Raw genomic sequence first — 19,503 nt, 5'->3', positions numbered from 1 at the left:
TGATGTACAAATGGAAACCAGAAAGAGAGATTGACCTTCTGCAAGAACAAGTTAAAAAGGAATAAAGAATGAAGAAGAAAGAACAATGAAGAAGATAATGTTTAAGTTTCCTGTACTGTCTCATCATCCCCTGTGTGGTTGTTGGGAAATGTCCCATAGGATAAATGAACAGTGTGATGGACCGAGGAGTCTCAGGTGTCCTGCTGGAGAGAGAAGATGCTATCCAGCTGTCCTCTGAGTTTAGCTTTTGGAGGGGAATGATATATAAATAATTATGGTAACTGTATGGTAAATACTCAGAATCACCTGAGCTTTTACTTAAGAAGTCCTTGTCAAAGATCTGAGAGCATAATGGGACAGTGGCTGTAGGGGCTGGAGGAGGGCTGAGCTGAGACGGGGGCCGGTTGTAGTTAGTTCTGAACTGCAGCATCCTCTTGTCCCTGTCCATCTAGATCCATCTGGGTCTCCTCCCCCAGGGTACCAGAGTAGACTGTGAGCATCATGAAGCCATTCAGAGGATGTGTCCTCAATGCCAAGCGTGTATTATGTGTTCTCTTTTGAAGGAAGGAGGCATTTTCCCTGGAGGACTGTCAGATTGATGTTTCTTCAAGAGGCAAGATGAAGTGATCCAGCACTGAGAACCCACAGGGAAAAAAAAATTAGCCCCAGAAGGGTCCTGGCAAACATAAAGTCTACCTTCCTGTGTTTCAGTTGTGAAACTGAAGCACTGGAGTCTTAGAGGCACGCCAAGGACCTCACAGTTAAATGGCAGTGACTATAACCTGTGCTTTCCCACCCTCTGTATAGGGATGTGTTGCCCCATCAAGCTACAGACATGCCTATAGACCTCTTCTTTCCTCCTCATTTCTCATCACACGAGACCATACTCTTCACTTAACTGGCCTGAGTGTCTCTGGTATATGGAAAATATTATATTTTTAAAAAGAGAGAGAGGGATAGAAAAAACTCTGCAACTAGATCAGAAATATTGAGGAAAATTTATTCATTCTTACTGAACCTGGAACTGGGGAGTCATTTCTGATTGAGTTCTTTTTCCCAAACCTTCACCTCATATCCATGTGAGATTCTCTTCCTCACTGTCTCTGAATCCAATAATATCCCAGAGAATCTTTAATGAGCACCTGCCGTGGTCAGAGGACACACTGCTGAGAAGTGCCTCCTGCCTGTAATTCACTCTTCTCTCATTGTTTGCACTTGGCATTTTTATACAGAAGTGGAATTATTGTCATCTCATAACCTGAGTATTTTCAGGACTTGTTTATAAGCTTTGTCTGAGGCCTAGCTCACAATCTTTTCTTTAGCATGTGTCCAGATATATAAGCAAATCGCAGTAAATGTAAAGGATAGCTCATTAGAAATCAACCACAGAGGAAAACCCCTGATGTTATTAACTCATGGAAAAAGGTCCCATTCCACTAGGGTCTCAGACAGTGGGGTCTCAGATTCAGTTTCACGGACTGCATCCACTCCCCCTTCCTCTTCTTAGCCTTGGCCTCTGAAAAGCTCGCCAGTGTACCTCTCAAGGAGACAGGAAAACAAAGGGTCGTTTTGTCATCTGTGGAGGTTTGTGGCCTCTCTGTTGGAAGGACTCAGTTATAAGATTTGTTTGGAAAATTATGACAGAGGGCGTCAGACCCACATATATATAGGATGGGAGGAACACAACAGAGGGAGGTGGTGGGGATGTTGAAGCAGAGAAGAATGTTGAGAGATGGGACACTGGTAGAGGGTGGATAAACAGAGACAGGCCACACAGAGGAAGCTGAAAAGAGAGAGAGAGCTAGGGAGATATCAACACATCAACAAATAGGGTGCCTGCAAACATACAAACATTAAGAGGAAAACACCCACAGAGGTATCACAAAGACACATGGGGGAGACAGAAGACAAAGATGTAGATGGAGGAAGAGCCCCAGTGATGAAACCCGTTCCAGCTGATGCTTAACGTGTCTCAAGAACGTGTGGTAGTCTAAAAGAACTATGTTAATAATTATCTGTAAAAGTACTTCTACTTAAAAAGGAAGACCTGGCACACAGCCAGGGATCCCTTCCATTGATTTAAGAAATGGTTTGAAAATTGAATTAGAAATTCCTTCCCATTATGCTGTTTGTCAGCAAACTTCAATTTGAGGTTATCAGTACAGTGATTATCCCAGGTGCCCAACAGCCGTACCAGTCCCTGTGCCCAGTTCAGGGCAAGGAGGAGCTAGGATGTAGTGGACCCTCGTCAGGGTCCTGCTAGAGACCCGCTGCCTAAGCCATGTCCATCTGTGGTTTCAGTGGAAACAGTCGCACAGCTGCCCCGGTCACCCTGCCGATAGAAGAGGTCCTGCAGACCTTACATGACCTGATTGCCTACTTCCAGCCCCCGGAGGAGGGGATGCAGCATGAAGGCAAGCAGAGCAAGCTCCGCTCACTCAAAAACAGACAGAATCTTTTCAAGGAGGAGGTAAGTCCAGAACATTAAAAAGTGAGACGCTCTTTTGTGTCCAGAGCTAAAAGTGCCCCGATGACTGCAGTTTAGAGTCTCCATGCAGTCTCTCTGTCTCCGTGCATGCATGTGCTCAAGAAAGAGAAGAGCAAAGAGAGAAAGCTGGAAAGAAAAAGATTCACTGGAAGTTACCCTTTCCTGTCAGCACCTGGATCACATTAGCAGCAAACAATGTCATGCTTGTACTTTGGTACATTCAAACCAGATTAATTTAAAGCTTCAGTGTCACCTGTGTATCCAAAATTCGTCTTTCATAAAATCTCAGCTATGAGAGTATGGCACTAGCTGTGATTCCCAAATTTTGGAAGGTATCAGAATTACCTTAGAACTTTGTTGGAAAAATATGAATTCCCGGGTTCCACCACATCAGAAATGCCTGGGGAGCTGGTTTAAGAGATACAAACGCTACTATGTCTCAAGGTGAACTTGAGCATCTGAGTCACTAGGGATGGGCATAGATATGGGGAAAATACTAACTTGGGGCTCAAGGAGTCCTGGCCCTAGTTCTGGCTTCATCCCTGGCTGTGTGTGATCTTAGATCACATGGCTTTTCTAAGCTTGGGCATGATGATTTGGCATTAATTTTACAGCCATGGTCATATTCCTGAGGCCTTGCGTTCCTGTGGACAGGGCTTGTCCTTTGGGCATTTCTAAAGTTGGCAGTGTGGGAAGTAGACCTGTCCCTACTGAGCCTTCTGAGGTGGGCAGACTTTAGCTGGGGAAACATTCTGTGTGCCTTTATAGGCTGCTGGAACTACACTTAACATTTCCCTCCTGCTCTTGAAGAACAGCTGGGCACAGATGTTTTTACTGGGTGGCATAGTACCATAAATTAGATGGAAAGGTCGTTTTAGAAAATCCTCTTTTAGTCTTATTGTCTCTAAATTCCCTTTCTGGAGCAGATGGGGAGATGCACACGTTTGCATCTTAAAGAAAAATAGATCCTATATCCAAGGGCTGTTTCTAGGTGAGTCAGAATCATTTCACACCAGACAAAGCAGGCTTCTGTGAGACTCATTTGTGTTCCCTCTTCCTCACTACGTCCTTGGTTTAAGTTAAACACGTGGGGTCAAGCCCGTCAGAGGAGACTGCTGACTCACTTCAAAAATGGAAGCTATTTAGGTCCCTGAGGCATAAAAATGTATATTTTGTTCTGGGGAGGAAAAAACAAAACCCAAATTGGCACTGTGAAGGTCTGTTTGCACATTAGTATCACCAGCTTTGAAAGGTGAATGATATGGGAGAGGAAAGAACAAAAAGGATCCTGAGGTCTTACGTACTTTTACTTTTTTCCCAACTCGCCTTCACAGGGAATGTTAGCCCTTGTGTTAAACTGCATTGATCGCTTAAATATCTACAATAGCATAGCACACTTCGCAGGCATCGCCAGGGAGGAGAGTGGGATGGCCTGGAAAGAAATTCTGAACCTCCTGTACAAATTGCTCGGTAAGTACATGCCCAGAGCTGTCTCCCTGGGCAGGTGGCTGTGGAGGTCTATAGGCATTTTTGTTGCAGGAAGGCGGAGCCCAAAAGGGGGCTCTTATCTAACATTCAGAAATGAGTGGTCTGGGGAGATATATATGCTGACAAAATGAGAGAATTTGTTGGGAAGGGGCACCTGGACGGAGAGAGGAGCGTTAGGGAAACTGGGAGGACTGTTCGGTCCTGTGGCCCACAGTCTAGGGTCTTATGGTGATGGGATTAGTTTCCAGGTTGTCTCTGGCCAATGACTGTCACTCAGGGTCCTCCCTGGTGGTGCATGCATTGCTCAGCCAAGATGGATTCTGGCAGGGAGGATTCTGGGAGGTCAGTAGGTCCTGCAGAGCCTCAAGGTCAACCCTCTGGTTGTTGTTCATTCACTATGTCATGTCTGACTCTTTGACTCTCATGGGTTACCACATGCCAGGCTTCCCTGTCCCTCACTATCTCCCAGAGTTAGCTCAAACTCATACCCATTGAATCAATGATGCCATCCAACCATAGCATCCTCTGTCACCCCCTTCTCCTCCTGCCTTCTTTCTTTCCCAGCATCAGGGTCTTTTCCAGTGAGTCTCTTCTTCACAGGTGGCCAAGGTATAGGAGCTTCAGCTTCAGCATCAGTCTTTCCAATGAATATTCAGGGTTGATTTCCTTTGGGATTGGCTGGTTTGATCTTATTATGGCTGGCCTGAGAAGCAGCATAGGAGATTAGACTGAATTCTGCCCTTTAATGACTGTGGAGGTACAAAGCAGAAGTCCTGAGGAAGAATTTCCTTATCCAAATGCCTCACAAATGTCTGTGAATACCACAGTCTTTGAAAACCAGCAGCATGGCGAGAAAGCCTCAGAGCCAATCAGTTCACATGGACTTATTCCAGAGTCCCGTCTTTAGTACTGGCCTCTGGAGGGAAGGTACTTGGTCTTATAGTGAAAATCTAGTGACAACATATTCTCTGTCTACCTTTTCAGTATCATCTACCAATGGTCCTCAAAGATGAACAGGCCTCAGAATTAGCTGGAGGGCTGGTTAGAACACAGTTGCTGGGCCCATCCCTGGAGCTTCTGGTTCAGTAGACATAGGACAAGGCCATGAATTTGTGGTTTTTAACACCTTCTCAGGTGATACTGACATTCCTATCCGGGGATCACACTTTGTGAACCACTGTCGTGTACTGATGCTTTTTAGATATTTTAGAGTTTCATGTTTTGTTATTACTTGCCTAGTAGTTTAACCAACCCTTTCAGTTGTATTCATTTGGATGCCTTCTTTTAGCACTGAAGAATAGCAAGTGTTTAGCTAGATTTAAGAAAATGTTAGAGGAAATTGAGATCTGAAGCCAGCAACCAAGCAGATATTATTTTCTTGCTTATCACTATCTAAAGTAATTTTTTAAAATCTGTGTGTATTTTGTCTCTCTCCTCCATTTCACAAAGGCAGGGAACCTGTTGTGTTCCCACTGCCTTATTCCCAGCAAGTAGACAGATGCCTCATACACAGTGGAATCTCTGGAAATATTTGAATGAATGGTAGTTTGTTGGTTTTTGTTGTTGTTTTTGTTTTTTTGCTCTTCAAAATGTAGACACAGGAATGTATCAAAAGGCTTGGGAGGGGAAGGGGACTATTTCATTCTTTCTAACTGCTAAGCAGATGGAGTATTCAGCAGTATCCCAAGTTCCCATCACTGTGCCCTTTAACCTACATGATCAAACATGTTCTCATTCACAGCTGCTCTTATTCGTGGAAACAGAAACAACTGTGCTCAATTCTCCAATAACCTTGACTGGCTGATCAGCAAATTGGACAGACTAGAATCTTCCTCAGGTAGGATTTGACAGGAAACACAACTGGAGAAGGTGGGGTTTTTTTTGTTTGTTTGTTTCTGTTTATAAGAGAGAGAGTTTAATCTCTGGACAATTTTTCCCCCCACTGGATTACAAGCAATCCTCAGTAATTACTTCAACAAAAGAAACACAATCCTAAATCTTCCTAGTACTCTTAAAACTTTGCTGATCGACTTTAAGCCAGGCATCAAAACTCTTTCCTTTCCTGCTTCATTTTTCACTTTGTGCCCTCATCTCCTCTCCCTGAGCCCTTGAATCATTCCCCACCCAGTTTGAACATGGTCCTCTCAACTATTTAGAAGCAGGACTGAAAGATGGCCAAGAACTTAGAGGAAATGATACGCCTCATACCCCTGAGTCACCCTCAACACCGTATCTAGAGCCCTTCTTGATGACTCACAGAGAACTTGGGTCAAGAAAAGTGGTCATCGTTAGTAAGTGACCATGCCATGAGGCCCTGCAGTTTGCTTCCTCAGAGATGAGAGAACGTGACAGGTGTGGGTCCCCCTCTGGCAAGCTGAAAGATTTCAGTGCTCTTTTCATCATTTAGAGATGACAGGAGGTTGAACAGACAAGCCAAGGGAAAGCTCCTCTAGGATCGTCCGCCTCCACATATGTCTTCTAGAAAGAAGCCTCTGTTTCCTCCAGAACCTCCTTCCAGGGCCAGACCACATTTTAGGGTAATTTATGAAAACCTTGGGGGAAAAAAGAGAATCAAGAGGACTCTTCTCAACAAAACCTATAAGGATATTAGCCAACAACTTTCTGTGCATTTCCACCCCAGTGTTACATGCAGGTACCAGGCTGTAAGGGCCACCTGATTGTTTTTCTTACACCTTTGCTTAATACAGAAAACCATCCAGTGTGCCCAGAAAAGGGGACAAAGCCCAGTAATCTTTATTTAGTGAGGTTACAGTTTACTCATATACCATACCAGTGCATCTAAAAAAAAATTCTGGAGTGATTCCTAGAAGAATTCTTTTTCAAGGAACGTTCAAAGCATTTCCTACATTGTTTGAATGACCTTTAGAATTTGTAGTAAACTAGGTATCCCTTTTTCTGTTTTTAAATTAAGTATTGCTTGGTTTTATTGGGTTAAAAATTCTGTTCTAAAGCTGCTTCTCTATATTTTGACCCAAACGGATCATGTCTTTGTCCAAGAAGAGGGAGGAGGGGTTAGTAATAAATAAACTCACCTCTAAATTAGAGTCTTGCCCCAGGGGCTCCTGAAGTCTATCCGAGATGGCCTCATCTTCCTTCTGGCTGGAAGTATTTAATAGATCCAAAGAATGATGGCATTCTGTCCCCTTAGGAGGATCATTTCTCTCTCAGGTTTCCAGTTATAATTAGCTCTGCTGGTTATTTAATGTCCAGATGATTTTTGTGGCATACATGCAGGTATCTTGGAAGTTTTGCACTGCATCCTCATTGAAAGCCCAGAAGCCTTAAACCTGATAGCAGAGGGCCACATCAAGTCCATCATCTCCCTGTTGGATAAGCACGGACGGAATCACAAGGTAAGTATGGAAGGAATCCTGGACAGGGATTGACTTTACCTGCCTTTTCCTTCCCTGCTGCTTAGTAACAGTTGTGTGTTATGGAGAGAGTATTGACTACTCTCTTTCTTGGCTTTGATTTTTTAAAAACAAATTAGAAAAAAAAAAAAAAAACCTCTGGAAACTAAGGTCCTGAAAGAGAGAGAGTGATGACTATTCTCTTTCTTAGCTTTGATTTTAAAATAAATTTTTTAAAAAATCTCTGGAAACGGAGGTCCTCAAAGACCTTTTTTTCTTAGGAGCACACTCTGAGCCAGTCACACGGGGCCTTGGGTGGTCCCCTCAGTTTCCACCAGCTTCCCAAGCCTGGCTCATCATTACCCCCTTAACACCCAGCTGGTTTGCGAGGCGTTCAGCTCTATACAAGGTCGGCTGCAGGAACTGATCCCACCCTCGAGTCTAGGAGCTTAGAAATGAAACAGCTAGTGCCAACTTTATAAAGAAGCTACATAGAAATCAGACTTAGGATAATGTAGAAAGTCTTGGCAACATGGCATGTTCTTAAATGAAATCAGACTTGCCATGAGTCAAAGCAGGTGGAAAAAAATGGGCTTTTCATGAACAAGCCAGAGGGAGCAAGCAGTGGGGCTCTTCCCTAAGAGGAAACAGTTGCATGACCTTGAGCCCCCATCATTTCAGCTGTAAAATGAAGATAACACCACCTCGCTTACGAAGGCAGAATTCTGGGTCAAGTTTTTTTTTTTTAATGGTCTCTTAAAGTTCTAATTTCTCTATTTGTATGGAATTATATTTCTAAGACACCATGATCTCTGGGGATTAGTGTTTTCTCAGTCATGTCCGACTCTTTCTGACCCTATAGACTGTACCCCTCCAGGCTCCTCTGTCCATGGAATTTTCCAGGCAAGAATACTGGAGTGGGTTGCCATTTCCATCTCCAGGGGATCTTCCCAACCCAGGGATCAAACCTGGGTCTCCCACATTGCAGGCAAATTCTAAACCATCTGAGCTACCAGGGAAGCATGATCTCAGGAAAGTCTATTAAAAATATGTCTTATCCTGACCCATTGATATCTGCCCAGTACATGGAAGGGGATATCTTACCAACTCATTAGTGAGCAGGCAGGTACTACAAGGCTGAAGAGGAGCACTTCAAGATCAGGTGGCATATTTGGATGTGAGGGACAGCAGCTGGGCTCAGGCAGAGTGGAGAGAACCCAGCTTGGTCACTGGCCCTCTCTGCTCACCCTCAGCTGGGGGCACTGCACATCCGAGACACGTCTTGGAGTGGGGGGTCCAGGAGAACAAGCCTCTGCAGCACTGCTCAGATGATATGTATCATCCTTAGGAAACAAACAAGCCACGGGCCTTAGCATCTATGAAATTGCTTGGCGAAAAACGAAAGAAATATGTGGGGTTGGTAATTGCTTTCCCAAATGTGGTAAATCAAAAGCAGGCATGAGGCTCCTGCCTCAGCCCAGCTTCACTATGTCCGAACATGCCCCTTCCCATCTGCAAAGTGTAATAAGAGTAATTGATAAGCACCCGAGTAACCCATGGCCTGAGTCAGGAGCCATGGGCAGAAGTCAAGAGGAGCTCGTAGAAAGCAAAGCTGCTCTCCTTTCACTGCTTCTGGGGCTGCTTTGTGATCACACTGCAGAACACACTTAGTAGGTAACGAACTTTGCGATGGCTTCTTTCAGCCGAAAGCTACAAGCCCTTACTGGATGGCCAGTCAGTAATGGCAGCTGATTACTGTTCTGACCACGGTATGAGTATTCCACGGTTGAGAATACTGAAACCTGTTGTTGTTGTTGCTGTTCAGCCTCTTAGTTGTATCTGACTCTTTGTGACCCCGTGGACTGCAGCATGCCAGGCTTCCCTGTCCTTCACTCTCTCCTGGCGTATGCTCAAACTCACGTCCATTGAGGTGATGATGCTATCCAACCATCATATCCCGTCACCTCTTCTTCTCCTGCCTTCAATCTTTCCCAGCATCAGGGTCTTTTCTAATGAATTGACTCTTCGCATCAGGTGGCCAAAGTGTTGGAGCTTCAGCTTCAACACCAGTCCTTCTCATGAATATTCAGAGTTGGTTTCCTTTCGGACTAACTAGTTTGATCTCCTTGCTGTCTGAGGAACTCTCAATGCCTAGGGACTGAGGCCTAGGTAGCTTTATTTCTCTGCTAGGAATCAATGCCTGACCTGTTACCTGAGTGTACTAGCATAGTACTCTTATAACTTCCAGACTGAGAAGTTCTGGGCAATGATGTCAAAGCTGAGGCAATGTGATCGTGGTACAAAAATAATCTCTTCTAGGATGTCCCATTTTTTTGTTTTCTGGTGGGTTTTTTGAATGGGGGCTGGCTTGTCATGAACTCAGTTCCCCCATTAAAGTTATTCATGTACATGACTTTTGTTTTCAAGGGAAACCTAGTCTCAGATCATTACCAGGGATATTTGTGGTAGCTTGGCAAAGAATGTGCTGGGTGCAGACTAGACTTCCATGGCAGCATTGTATCTTAACTTGGAAAATGCCAAAGCAATGTTCTCCTATCCAGGCTGCTCTGTTTTCCATAGTTCCAGGTGTCCAGACATCTCTGACCTGTTCACTTAGGTTTCCGTGAAGATAGTAATTCAAAATACATAGAATTTTAGAGCCCAGGGCACCTCACAACGCCTCCAAAAACGCATCATGATGATAATGATAGTGTACTTTTATTTTGCGTCTGACAAATACCAGGTGCTATGCTCAGTGTTCGCATGCATTTTCTTTCTTCCTTGTTATTATTCCATGAAGTATTGTTTCCACTTGAGGCAAAAACAAGGCCAGTGTATACGACACCTTAAAATATTAACTAAGGTTGCCAGACAAACCAGGACCAAAATTTAGGTCTCCATCACTAAGTTCAATGTTCTTTCCAGTGTTTCTCAAGCTGTAGTCTGGCATGTTCTATGAGACTATGTTTAATTTTGTGTTCCAGTTTTTTTTTTTATTGTATAAATATAAAAGTCTTCACATAAAAAAATTCACAATCAGAAACCATTTTCGTGTAGTAAGTTAGTGTTTCTCAGACTGGAATTTGAGAGTTCCTGTGGGTCCATGACGGTGGTCTTCAAGACCATGATATTTTTTGTTAAAGGTTTATAGATACGGTGGGTTTGAGAAACCCCTTACTGTACGGCGCGTCCTCCATTCATGTTTAGAAAGGAAAGGCATTCTTTGCTTCCTTTCTGAGCTGCCTCGGGCTCACCATTGTAGTAGCTATAATGTAATGGCTGTGACATTCTTTGTTTACTGATATGGCAAGTAGTATTTTAGTTCTCAGCTCTATACTGGCTGTGAAAAGTGTTGCCAGTCATCTAAAGCATGATCAAATTTAGGTCCAAAAGTTAGAGAGAAAGCACAATCTTTGGGGTAAAAAGGACAGAAGTGGAGTGTGCTGCCCCAGTTTCTGAATGAACTCTACCCCCTGACCTCACAAGTGACAAGGCTTACTCATCCTCAGCATCTCCTCACCTTCCACTTTTCCAGATCCCATCAAAATTCTGTTTGCCTTCAGAACAGTTCAGATGCCACCCTCCCCATGGATCTTTTTCTGAATCCCAGCTGGATGTGATCTCCTCTCCTCCCCTGTGCACCATGCACTTTGTTCCATGGTGTTTCCACTCTGCCTTTCCTTGCAGGTATATTATGTGTTTATTTCTCTCAGAGACCAAGTTTCCTTCACAGCAGGGACCTTGTGATCCCCATAGTGCCCAGCTCACATTGTTACACACAGCAGGCATCTAATTCATGTTCTTGAGGATGTGATTTAAAAAGGAATGGATGAGTAGAACCACCATCTCCTCTTGTCTCATCTTGAATGGATGGAAGCTCACAAATGCACCCAAATCTCATCTCATCCAACAGATGGCTGTTCATAGCATGAGACGCACTTACTATGTTGGTGGCACCAATTTTATTGAGTAAAAAGGACAACTGTTGAGTATTCTGACAGTAACCTTCTAGTGTTTACATGAAGTAAGTATCTAATAATAAAGATGAAGTATGCCCTTCTCCCTGCAACCTAACATACTTCACACCTGCTCAATGTTATCACAGATGAATTTTTTTTATATTCTTTGTTTCACACAGATTTGGAGCCACCTGTGAGAAAAAAATACATATAGTAAAATAGTCGCATCATTGGTCCTGAGAAAGTATAAATCAGAACTGAGATGTTAGCCCTAATAGGTATGTGGGGTGGGCATGGCACAAAAGAGTACAAAGGCAAGGAAACCATTAACTCCCACAGATTTGCTGTAATAGCGCCACAAAATCACCTGAGTTCCCAGGAAGTCAAGGCAAGATAGAAGTGCTCCCAACCATTCAGTTCACACATCCACAGGGAGAACAGAATCTGTTCACCAGGGAGAAAGCACTCATTTATCAAGTATAGAATATGACATAAAATTCAGCAAATTAAGTACCTTTTGTATTTTAAAAAATAAAGCTATTTTAATAGAAAGCTGAGGACAAAATGCAAGAGCCAAACGCTATTTCCATGGATGTGCAGTGCCTCTTTCTTAATTTTAAATCAGAATTCCCACATGAGCCTGTGTTTGGAGTGGTGACTAATAGAGATTAAATGCGCAAGGAAAGATCTTGGATGAAATGTGGTGTCAATGGTGAAAATGGTTTTACAATTAAGCAGCAGATGAATTTCACAGAGTGGGCCAGGGAAATTCTCAAGCTGGACCAGTGTCTAGATTCAGTTCAGTTCAGTTCAATCACTCAGTCGTGTCAGACTCTTTGTGACCCCATGAATCGCAGCACACCAGGCCTCCCTGTCCATCACCAACTACCGGAGTTCACTCAAACTCAAGTCCATCGAGTCCGTGATGCCATCCAGCCATATCATCCTCTGTCATCCCCTTCTCCTCCGGCCCCCAATCTCTCCCAGCATCAGGGTCTTTTCCAATGAGTCAACTCTTCGCATGAGATGGCCAAAGAATTAGAGTTTCAGCTTTAGCATCAGTCCTTCCAGTGAACACCCAGGACTGATCTCCTTCACAATGGACTGGTTGGATCTCCTTGCAGTCCAAAGGACTCTCAAGAGTCTTCTCCAACACCACACTTCAAAAGCATCAATTCTTCGCTGCTCAGCCTTCTTCACAGTCCAATTCTCACATCTATACATGACCACTAGAAAAACCGTAGCCTTGGCTAGACTGACCTTTGTTGGCAAAGTAATATCTTTGCTTTTGAATATGCTATCTATTTCTTCCAAGGAGTAAGTGTCTTTTAATTACATGGCTGCAATCACCATTTGCAGTGACTTTGGAGCCCAGACAAATAAAGTCTGACACTGTTTCCACTGTTTCCCCATCTATTTCCCATGAAGTGATGGGACCAGATGCCATGATCTTCGTTTTCTGAATGTTGAGCTTTAGGCCAACTTTTTCACTCTCCTCTTTCACTTTCATCAAGAGGCTTTTTAGTTCCTCTTCACTTTCTGCCATAAGGGTGGTGTCATCTGCATATCTGAGGTGATTGATATTTCTCCCAGCAATCTTGATTCCAGCTTGTGCTTCTTCCAGCCCAGCGTTTCTCATGATGTACTCTGCAGGGTGACAATATACAGCCTTGACATACTCCTTTTCCTATTTGGAACCAGTCTGTTGTTCCATGTCCAGTTCTAACTGTTGCTTCCTGACCTGCATACAGGTTTCTCAAGAGGCAGGTCAGGTGGTCTGGTATTCTCGAGATCTCTGTCAGAATTTTCCACAGTTTATTGTGATCCACACAGTCAAAGGCTTTGGCATAGTCAATAAAGCAGAAATAGATGTTTTTCTGGAACTCTCTTGCTCTTTTGATGATCCAGCGGATGTTGGCAATTTGATCTCTGGTTCCTCTGCCTTTTCTAAAACCAGCTTGAACATCTGGAAGTTCACAGTTCACATATTACTGAAGCCTGGCTTGGAGAATTTTGAGCATTACTGTACTAGCGTGTGAGATGACTGCAATTGTACAGTAGTTTGAGCATTCTTTGGCATTGCCTTTCTTTGGGACTGGAATGAAAACTGACCTTTTCCAGTCCTGTGACCATTGTGTTTTCCAAATTTGCTGGCATATTGAGTGCAGCACTTTCACAGCATCATCTTTCAGGATTTGAAATAGCTCAACTGGAATTCCATCACCTCCATTAGCTTTGTTCGTAGTGATGCTTTCTAAGGTCCGCTTGACTTCACATTCCAGGATGTCTGGTTCTAGGTGAGTGATCACACCATCGTGATTATCTGGGTTGTGAAGCTCTTTTTTGTAGAGTTCTTCAGTGTATTCTTGCCACCTCTGCTTAATATCTTCTGCTTCTGTTAGATTAGAGAAGCCTAATTCCAAGACAGATAACCCCAGATTCCCACAGTGAAGTCACTGTATCAGGCCGGCCAGTGGGAAGGCTCCATGCTGTGTGGTCATTCAGAGACACACTTTTCTTCCATCTAGCAGCCTCACTGTCCCCCAGGACAGGACTTCACAGATTTTATGTGTTTGTAAATCTCTTGGGAATTGTGTTAAACTGAAGGCTGTGATCTGATAGGTTTCTGGGGGTAAGTCTGAGCATCTGTATTTCTGGCAAGTTCCCACGTGATTCCAGTGCTCCAGGATCTCACTTGGAGTAAGGAGACCCTTGGATCTCCACATCCCGCTGGAAAGGGAGAGTATAGGGGCCAGGCCTGAAAGCAGTGCACATCACATCCACCCACTTTCCGCTGGCCGGAACTCAGTCACATGACTCCACAGCACTGCAAGTGTGTCTGGGAAGTGTAGCCTCTGTGCCTAGGACGAGAAGGAGGTAGAGTCTGGTGACCACTGGGAAGTACCTGCCACAGCCAACAAGCACCCCAGAGGTCACTGAGATGCTTCCTCTCCATCAGGAAGTACAGATGACCCCTAAGGACTGTGTCTGCATTTCCCCAGGGTGGACTGACCCATCTACATGCCCTTCACTTTCCAAGAAAAATTTATTGGGATATAGTTGATTTACAATGTTGTGTTAGTTTCAGTTGTACAGCAAAAGTGATTCAGTTATACATATATTGATTCTTTTTCAAATTCTTTTCACACATGGTTTGTTACAGAATATTGAGTAGAGTTCCCTGTGCTATACAGTAGGTCCTTGTTGGTTGTCTGTTTTATATACAATACTGTACGTGTGTTAATCCCCAGTTTCAAATTTATCCTCCCCATACAACGTTTCTCCTTTGGTATTGATGTTTGTTTTTGAAATCTGAGTCTATTTCTCTTTTGTAAATAAGTTCATTTATATTATTTTAAAATTAGATTCCATGGATATGTGATATCATATGATATTTGTCTTTCTCTGTCTGACTTAACTTCACTCAGTATGACAATCTCTGTCCATTGCAAATGGCAACGTCTCGTTCTTTTTATGGCTGAGTAGTATTCCATTGTGTGTGAGCGCGTGTGTGTGCACGCGTGCGTGTGTGCGTGCACGTCACATCTTCTTTATCCATTCATCTGTTGATGGACACCTAGGTTGCATCCACATCCTGGCTATTGTAAACAGCGCTGCAGTGAATGTTGGGGTACATGACCCCAAGAAACGCCTGGTAAAATAAAGCCTGAACGCTGTCAGCACATTCTTTACAGCATCGTTTATTTGTAGGTGATGTACTATTCCATTAGGCTGTGTGCTTTTCAGAGGCTTTTTTTCTCCTCACTGATCCTATTGTATGTGGATTAAGCTCTACTTTCCTTCCGGCTGTGACAGTAAGGCTCCTACAGCCGTCACTTCAAGGCAAAACAGATGAAAATGTGTGCTAGGCTGGATGATAAGTATTTAATTTCCTGGCCATCTATGGGCTCTTTTCTTAGAGGAACAAATTATCCTCTGGGTTTCCAGTGCCACGGTCATATGTTTCATGGAGTGGTAATAGTGAGAGTCCTCCATAAAACTGCCTTTGCAGTGCTTTTCTGCTTGTCCCATTAATGTGCTCTGTATTTATTTGGAATGGAGTTGACGTTCAGGGAGCCAGGTAGAAAACTGGTTTGTGAGAATTATGGATACAAACCCCATCAACAACATGAAGCCATCCAACCCCACTAAGCATGGAGTCTTCGGTGGCCACTGAAGACTGAACTGGGGCTGCCCCCTCCTTGTCAGCGTAGCCTGCCACGGTCCTGGCTGTTATTCATCCCCTGCCGTTCGCACACTCCTCCCCCTGGGGGAGAGAGGGAGGAGCAGTGCCTGGCCCTGCATGTTTGCTCTGCTACGCTGCTGCTACTGCTGCTAAGTCACTTCAGTCGTGTCCAACTCTGTGCGACCCCATAGATGGCCTCCTACCAGGCTCCTCTGTCCCTGGGATTCTCCAGGCAAGAACACTGGAGTGGGTTGCCATTTCCTTCTCCAATGCATGAAAGTGAAAAGTGAAAGTGAAGTCACTCAGTCATGTCCGACTCTTTGCGACCCCATGGACTGCAGCCCACCAGGCTCCTCTGTCCATGGGATTTTCCAGGCAAGAGTACTGGAGTGGGGTGCCATTGCCTTCTCTGGCTCTGCCACGCCAGGAACATGAAATATGGATGAATGAGGATTCAGCGCAAGGAAACTGAGCAGGCAGGCCAGTGCTTGGGAGAGGTGGCCAGGGGCTGTTCCCACTTCCTGGCAGCTGGCATATGAGGTGGTTTAGGAACAGCTCGTGGTGGGTCTGATAGATTCAGGGTCTGCCTGGTTTGCTCGCTCTTATGGTTTATTCTCACTCTTCAGGGGAAAAAAAGCAGGTGAAACGTTTCTGAATAGGGATTTCTAGGAAGATAGGGATATCTTAGTGAGCTTTCATGGTATCATAGGAGAAGACCAGCATTCGGAATCTGCCCTATTGTCCCCTCTATCCCACCCATGTAAGGATCCCAAGCCTGCCACAAGCAAGGGACCTTAGCCAGATGGAAATCTGAGTGTCTTTCAGGAAGCCCTGTGTGAGTGCCTGCTGACCTTGTGCAAAGTGCCCCCAAGGCCAGGCAGGAGCACGTGCTTCAGCTTGAGGTCCATGGGGGCCCTTCCAGCACCTACCCTGAGAGGAAGTTGTTGCCTCACCTCACCCTAGTCCTGGACCTGGCTGGAAAAGAAACCTAGACAGGCTATCTTCAGAGCTCAGACTTTTACCCACTTTAAGAGAACAGTGACCACAGGTGGTGTGCCTAGTTTGGAGGGAGGGGTCATAAGACTAGGGCAGAGTAGCTAGAAGGGAACCCAACATCATTTCCCCAAGGGGCAGCAGGCGCCTGGGCATCACTCACTCATGTCCGGTGAGGCAGGTGTGGCTTCCTTGACTCTGAACAGGTGCTCACACCTGTCACCTGGCCCTTACCTTGGTGAGGCGGGCTTCCTTCCTATGCTGTGGTCATCAGGTCCTGCCCACTAGGCACCCCCCTCAGGTCCTAAGGTCGGCTGGGGTGTGTCCTGCTGCAGGTTCTGGATGTTCTGTGTTCCCTCTGTCTCTGCGATGGGGTCGCAGTGAGAGCCAACCAGAATCTCATCTGTGACAACTTGCTGCCCCGGAGAAACCTGCTCCTGCAGACACGGCTGATTAATGACGTAACAAGGTAAGACCACCACCATCATTGCACATGCCCATCTTGTCCCCAGAAAGGAAAGGAAGAGTGCTGATCTCAACTCCAAAGCCACCTACCCATCATCTCCATTCTGATGTGACCACATAAGATAAGACCAGCAAATGTGCACATCTTTTAGGGCCTTGTACTTCAACCCCTTCAGCTGCATTTCTCAAACTTCTCCCCATGGAGTAAATATATCACCTGAGGACTCAAGAATTTGGCCTAAGGGAGTGATCTACCATGTTTTATTTTAAACATGAATGCATATCTTATACCTTCTTCATAACATATTTTATTCTGATGTACCAACATTTTTTTCTAAAACTCTTTTGATAGAGTGGATGTCCCATGTTGAGACCATGGTTTCTTTTATCCTCTGGCACTTGGCCATTTACCCCCAGGGCCATCTGTGAAGGCCAGAATGGTCTCATGAAGAACCCTGGGGGTCATGAACTCCCTGGACCTGGACTAGGGAGCAACTTCAGCAGCTCTCCACCTGGGCTCCCTCCCTACTCTGCAACAAGAGAAAATAATGTCCCCTCCAAAGTGCAGAGCAGGTTCAGGTCTGTAGACACCACACAGGCTTTCTTCTAGGTATCAGTATGGTTCGTCCCTTGCCCACCCAAAATGGACACGGTATTATCCCAGGACAGTGGACCTCTAAGAGTAGGATTCCAAGAAGAACAACTCCAAGTGGTTTGTCCCAAGCTTTTAACCATTTTTCTTCTGGATACACTAGAATCTCTATTTCTTAACAAGATTGCCTAATACTGATGTATCTGCCCCCCACCTTTTTTGTCATAGAGGTTGAATTTTTTTCAGCTTTATTGAGGTATAATTAACAAACAAAAGTGTAAGCCATGTAAAGTATACAATGTGATGATTCAACACATATAAACATTATGAAAGGATTCTCTCTCCCCTAGTTAATTAACACTTCCATCACTTCACACATTTACCATTTTTAAATGAGAAGATGTGAATTTCGGTTTTATAATACAGTGTTATCAACTGTGTGTGCATGCATGCTCCGTCACTTCAGTCATGTCCCCATGTGACCCCATGAACTTTAGCCCACCAGTCTCCTCCATCCATGAGGATTCTCCAGGCAAGAATACTGGAGTAGGTTGCTGTGCCCTCTTCCAGGGGATCTTCCCAACCCAGGGGTTGAACCTGCATCTCCTGCATTGCAGGAGGATTCTTTACCCACTGAGCCACGAGGGGAAGCCCATTATCAACAAAGTCACCATGTTATATCCTCAGGCTTTTCTCGTCTAATAAGTGAAAGTTTGTGCCCTTTTACCAACTTCTCGCTATCCCTCTGCCCCTACTCTCCAGAACTACTTTTCACTTCTCTCTTTCTAGGAGTCGGACTATTTTTTTCAGATTCCATGTGTAAGTGATACCATGCAGTATTTGTCTGGATTATTTCTAATGGTGACTTCTTAATGCTTTTAAGAGGCCATTATTATTAATGCCGATGGGGAAAAGCTTAAACCAATTTACCAGAACCTGAATAAGTCATTTCTTACACTTACAGAAAGAGGAGTTTGCAATCATACAACTCTACATGATGTTTTCAGCATCTTTACTTATGGTTGGCACTCAATAAATGTGTGTAGCCTTGAATATTGGAAGATATATCTTTTATAGTTTATAATGGAATTAATGTTGTCCTGACATCTCCCACTAAGAACTTGATCAAGTGTTGGAGGCTTGAAGATTATTCTGCTTTAGAACAAGAGAAAAATCATGAAATTGCTCTTGCTCTCAGTTTAATTGGGCTTTCCTGGTGGCTCAGACCATAAAGAATCCACCTTCAATGCAAGAGATGTGAAGATTGTGAAGATGCCCTGGAGAAGGGAATGGCAACCCACTCCAATATTCTTGCCTGGAGAATCCCATGGACAGAGGATCCTGGTGGGCTATAGTCCACAGGGTCGCAAAGAGTCAGACATGACTGAGCAACTTCACTTTCACTTTTGGGTTTAATTGGGCCCATGCCTCCTATGGTCTGGTTCAGTTTGCTTTCCTATTTCTTAAGAGTCTGTAGGCGCCACCTGTCTCCTGTTTAATTTCAGTATTCGGCCAAACATCTTCCTGGGAGTTGCTGAAGGCTCAGCACAGTACAAGAAGTGGTACTTCGAGCTTATCATCGACCAGGTGGACCCCTTCCTCACAGCAGAGCCCACGCATCTGCGGGTGGGCTGGGCCTCTTCCTCTGGCTACGCTCCTTACCCCGGAGGTGGAGAAGGATGGGGAGGCAATGGTGTTGGTGATGACCTATACTCCTATGGCTTTGATGGACTTCACCTCTGGTCAGGTGAGTACCTTGCCGGAGCTTCGGCCCCTGATTGTTCAGATGGAAATGGTTACTTCTTGTTGAAACGATACAGACTCAAGTCTCAACGAAGGAGATGGTTAAGTAGGAAGTGCATCACATCTGAAATGAGACTGCCCTGCTTTTTTTGTATATATGATTTTATGGTTTGTTGGCTGTGCTGGGTCTTCATTGCTGCATGGGCTTTTCTCCAGCT

The 19,503-nt window shown here is 44.5% G+C and overlaps 1 protein-coding gene across 9 annotated transcripts in view; it reads left to right on the top strand.

The window, feature by feature from the left end:
• RYR3 (ryanodine receptor 3) overlaps nt 1-19,503 on the top strand; it is a 575,944-nt gene that overhangs the window by 298,465 nt on the left and 257,976 nt on the right. For all 9 annotated transcript variants that reach the window (XM_069595972.1, XM_069595974.1, XM_069595971.1 and 6 more), the window contains exons 13-18: nt 2,302-2,470; nt 3,823-3,958; nt 5,718-5,813; nt 7,232-7,350; nt 16,821-16,954; nt 19,048-19,289. In XM_069595972.1, the coding sequence (XP_069452073.1) occupies nt 2,302-2,470; nt 3,823-3,958; nt 5,718-5,813; nt 7,232-7,350; nt 16,821-16,954; nt 19,048-19,289 (896 nt within the window). The remainder of the gene's footprint in view (nt 1-2,301; nt 2,471-3,822; nt 3,959-5,717; nt 5,814-7,231; nt 7,351-16,820; nt 16,955-19,047; nt 19,290-19,503) is intronic.

This window comes from Ovis canadensis, chromosome 7 (assembly GCF_042477335.2).
Source record: "Ovis canadensis isolate MfBH-ARS-UI-01 breed Bighorn chromosome 7, ARS-UI_OviCan_v2, whole genome shotgun sequence".
Classification (NCBI taxonomy): domain Eukaryota; kingdom Metazoa; phylum Chordata; class Mammalia; order Artiodactyla; family Bovidae; genus Ovis; species Ovis canadensis.
The sequence above is the reverse complement of the archived record's forward strand: the minus strand, read 5'-3'. Positions and strand labels throughout refer to the sequence as shown.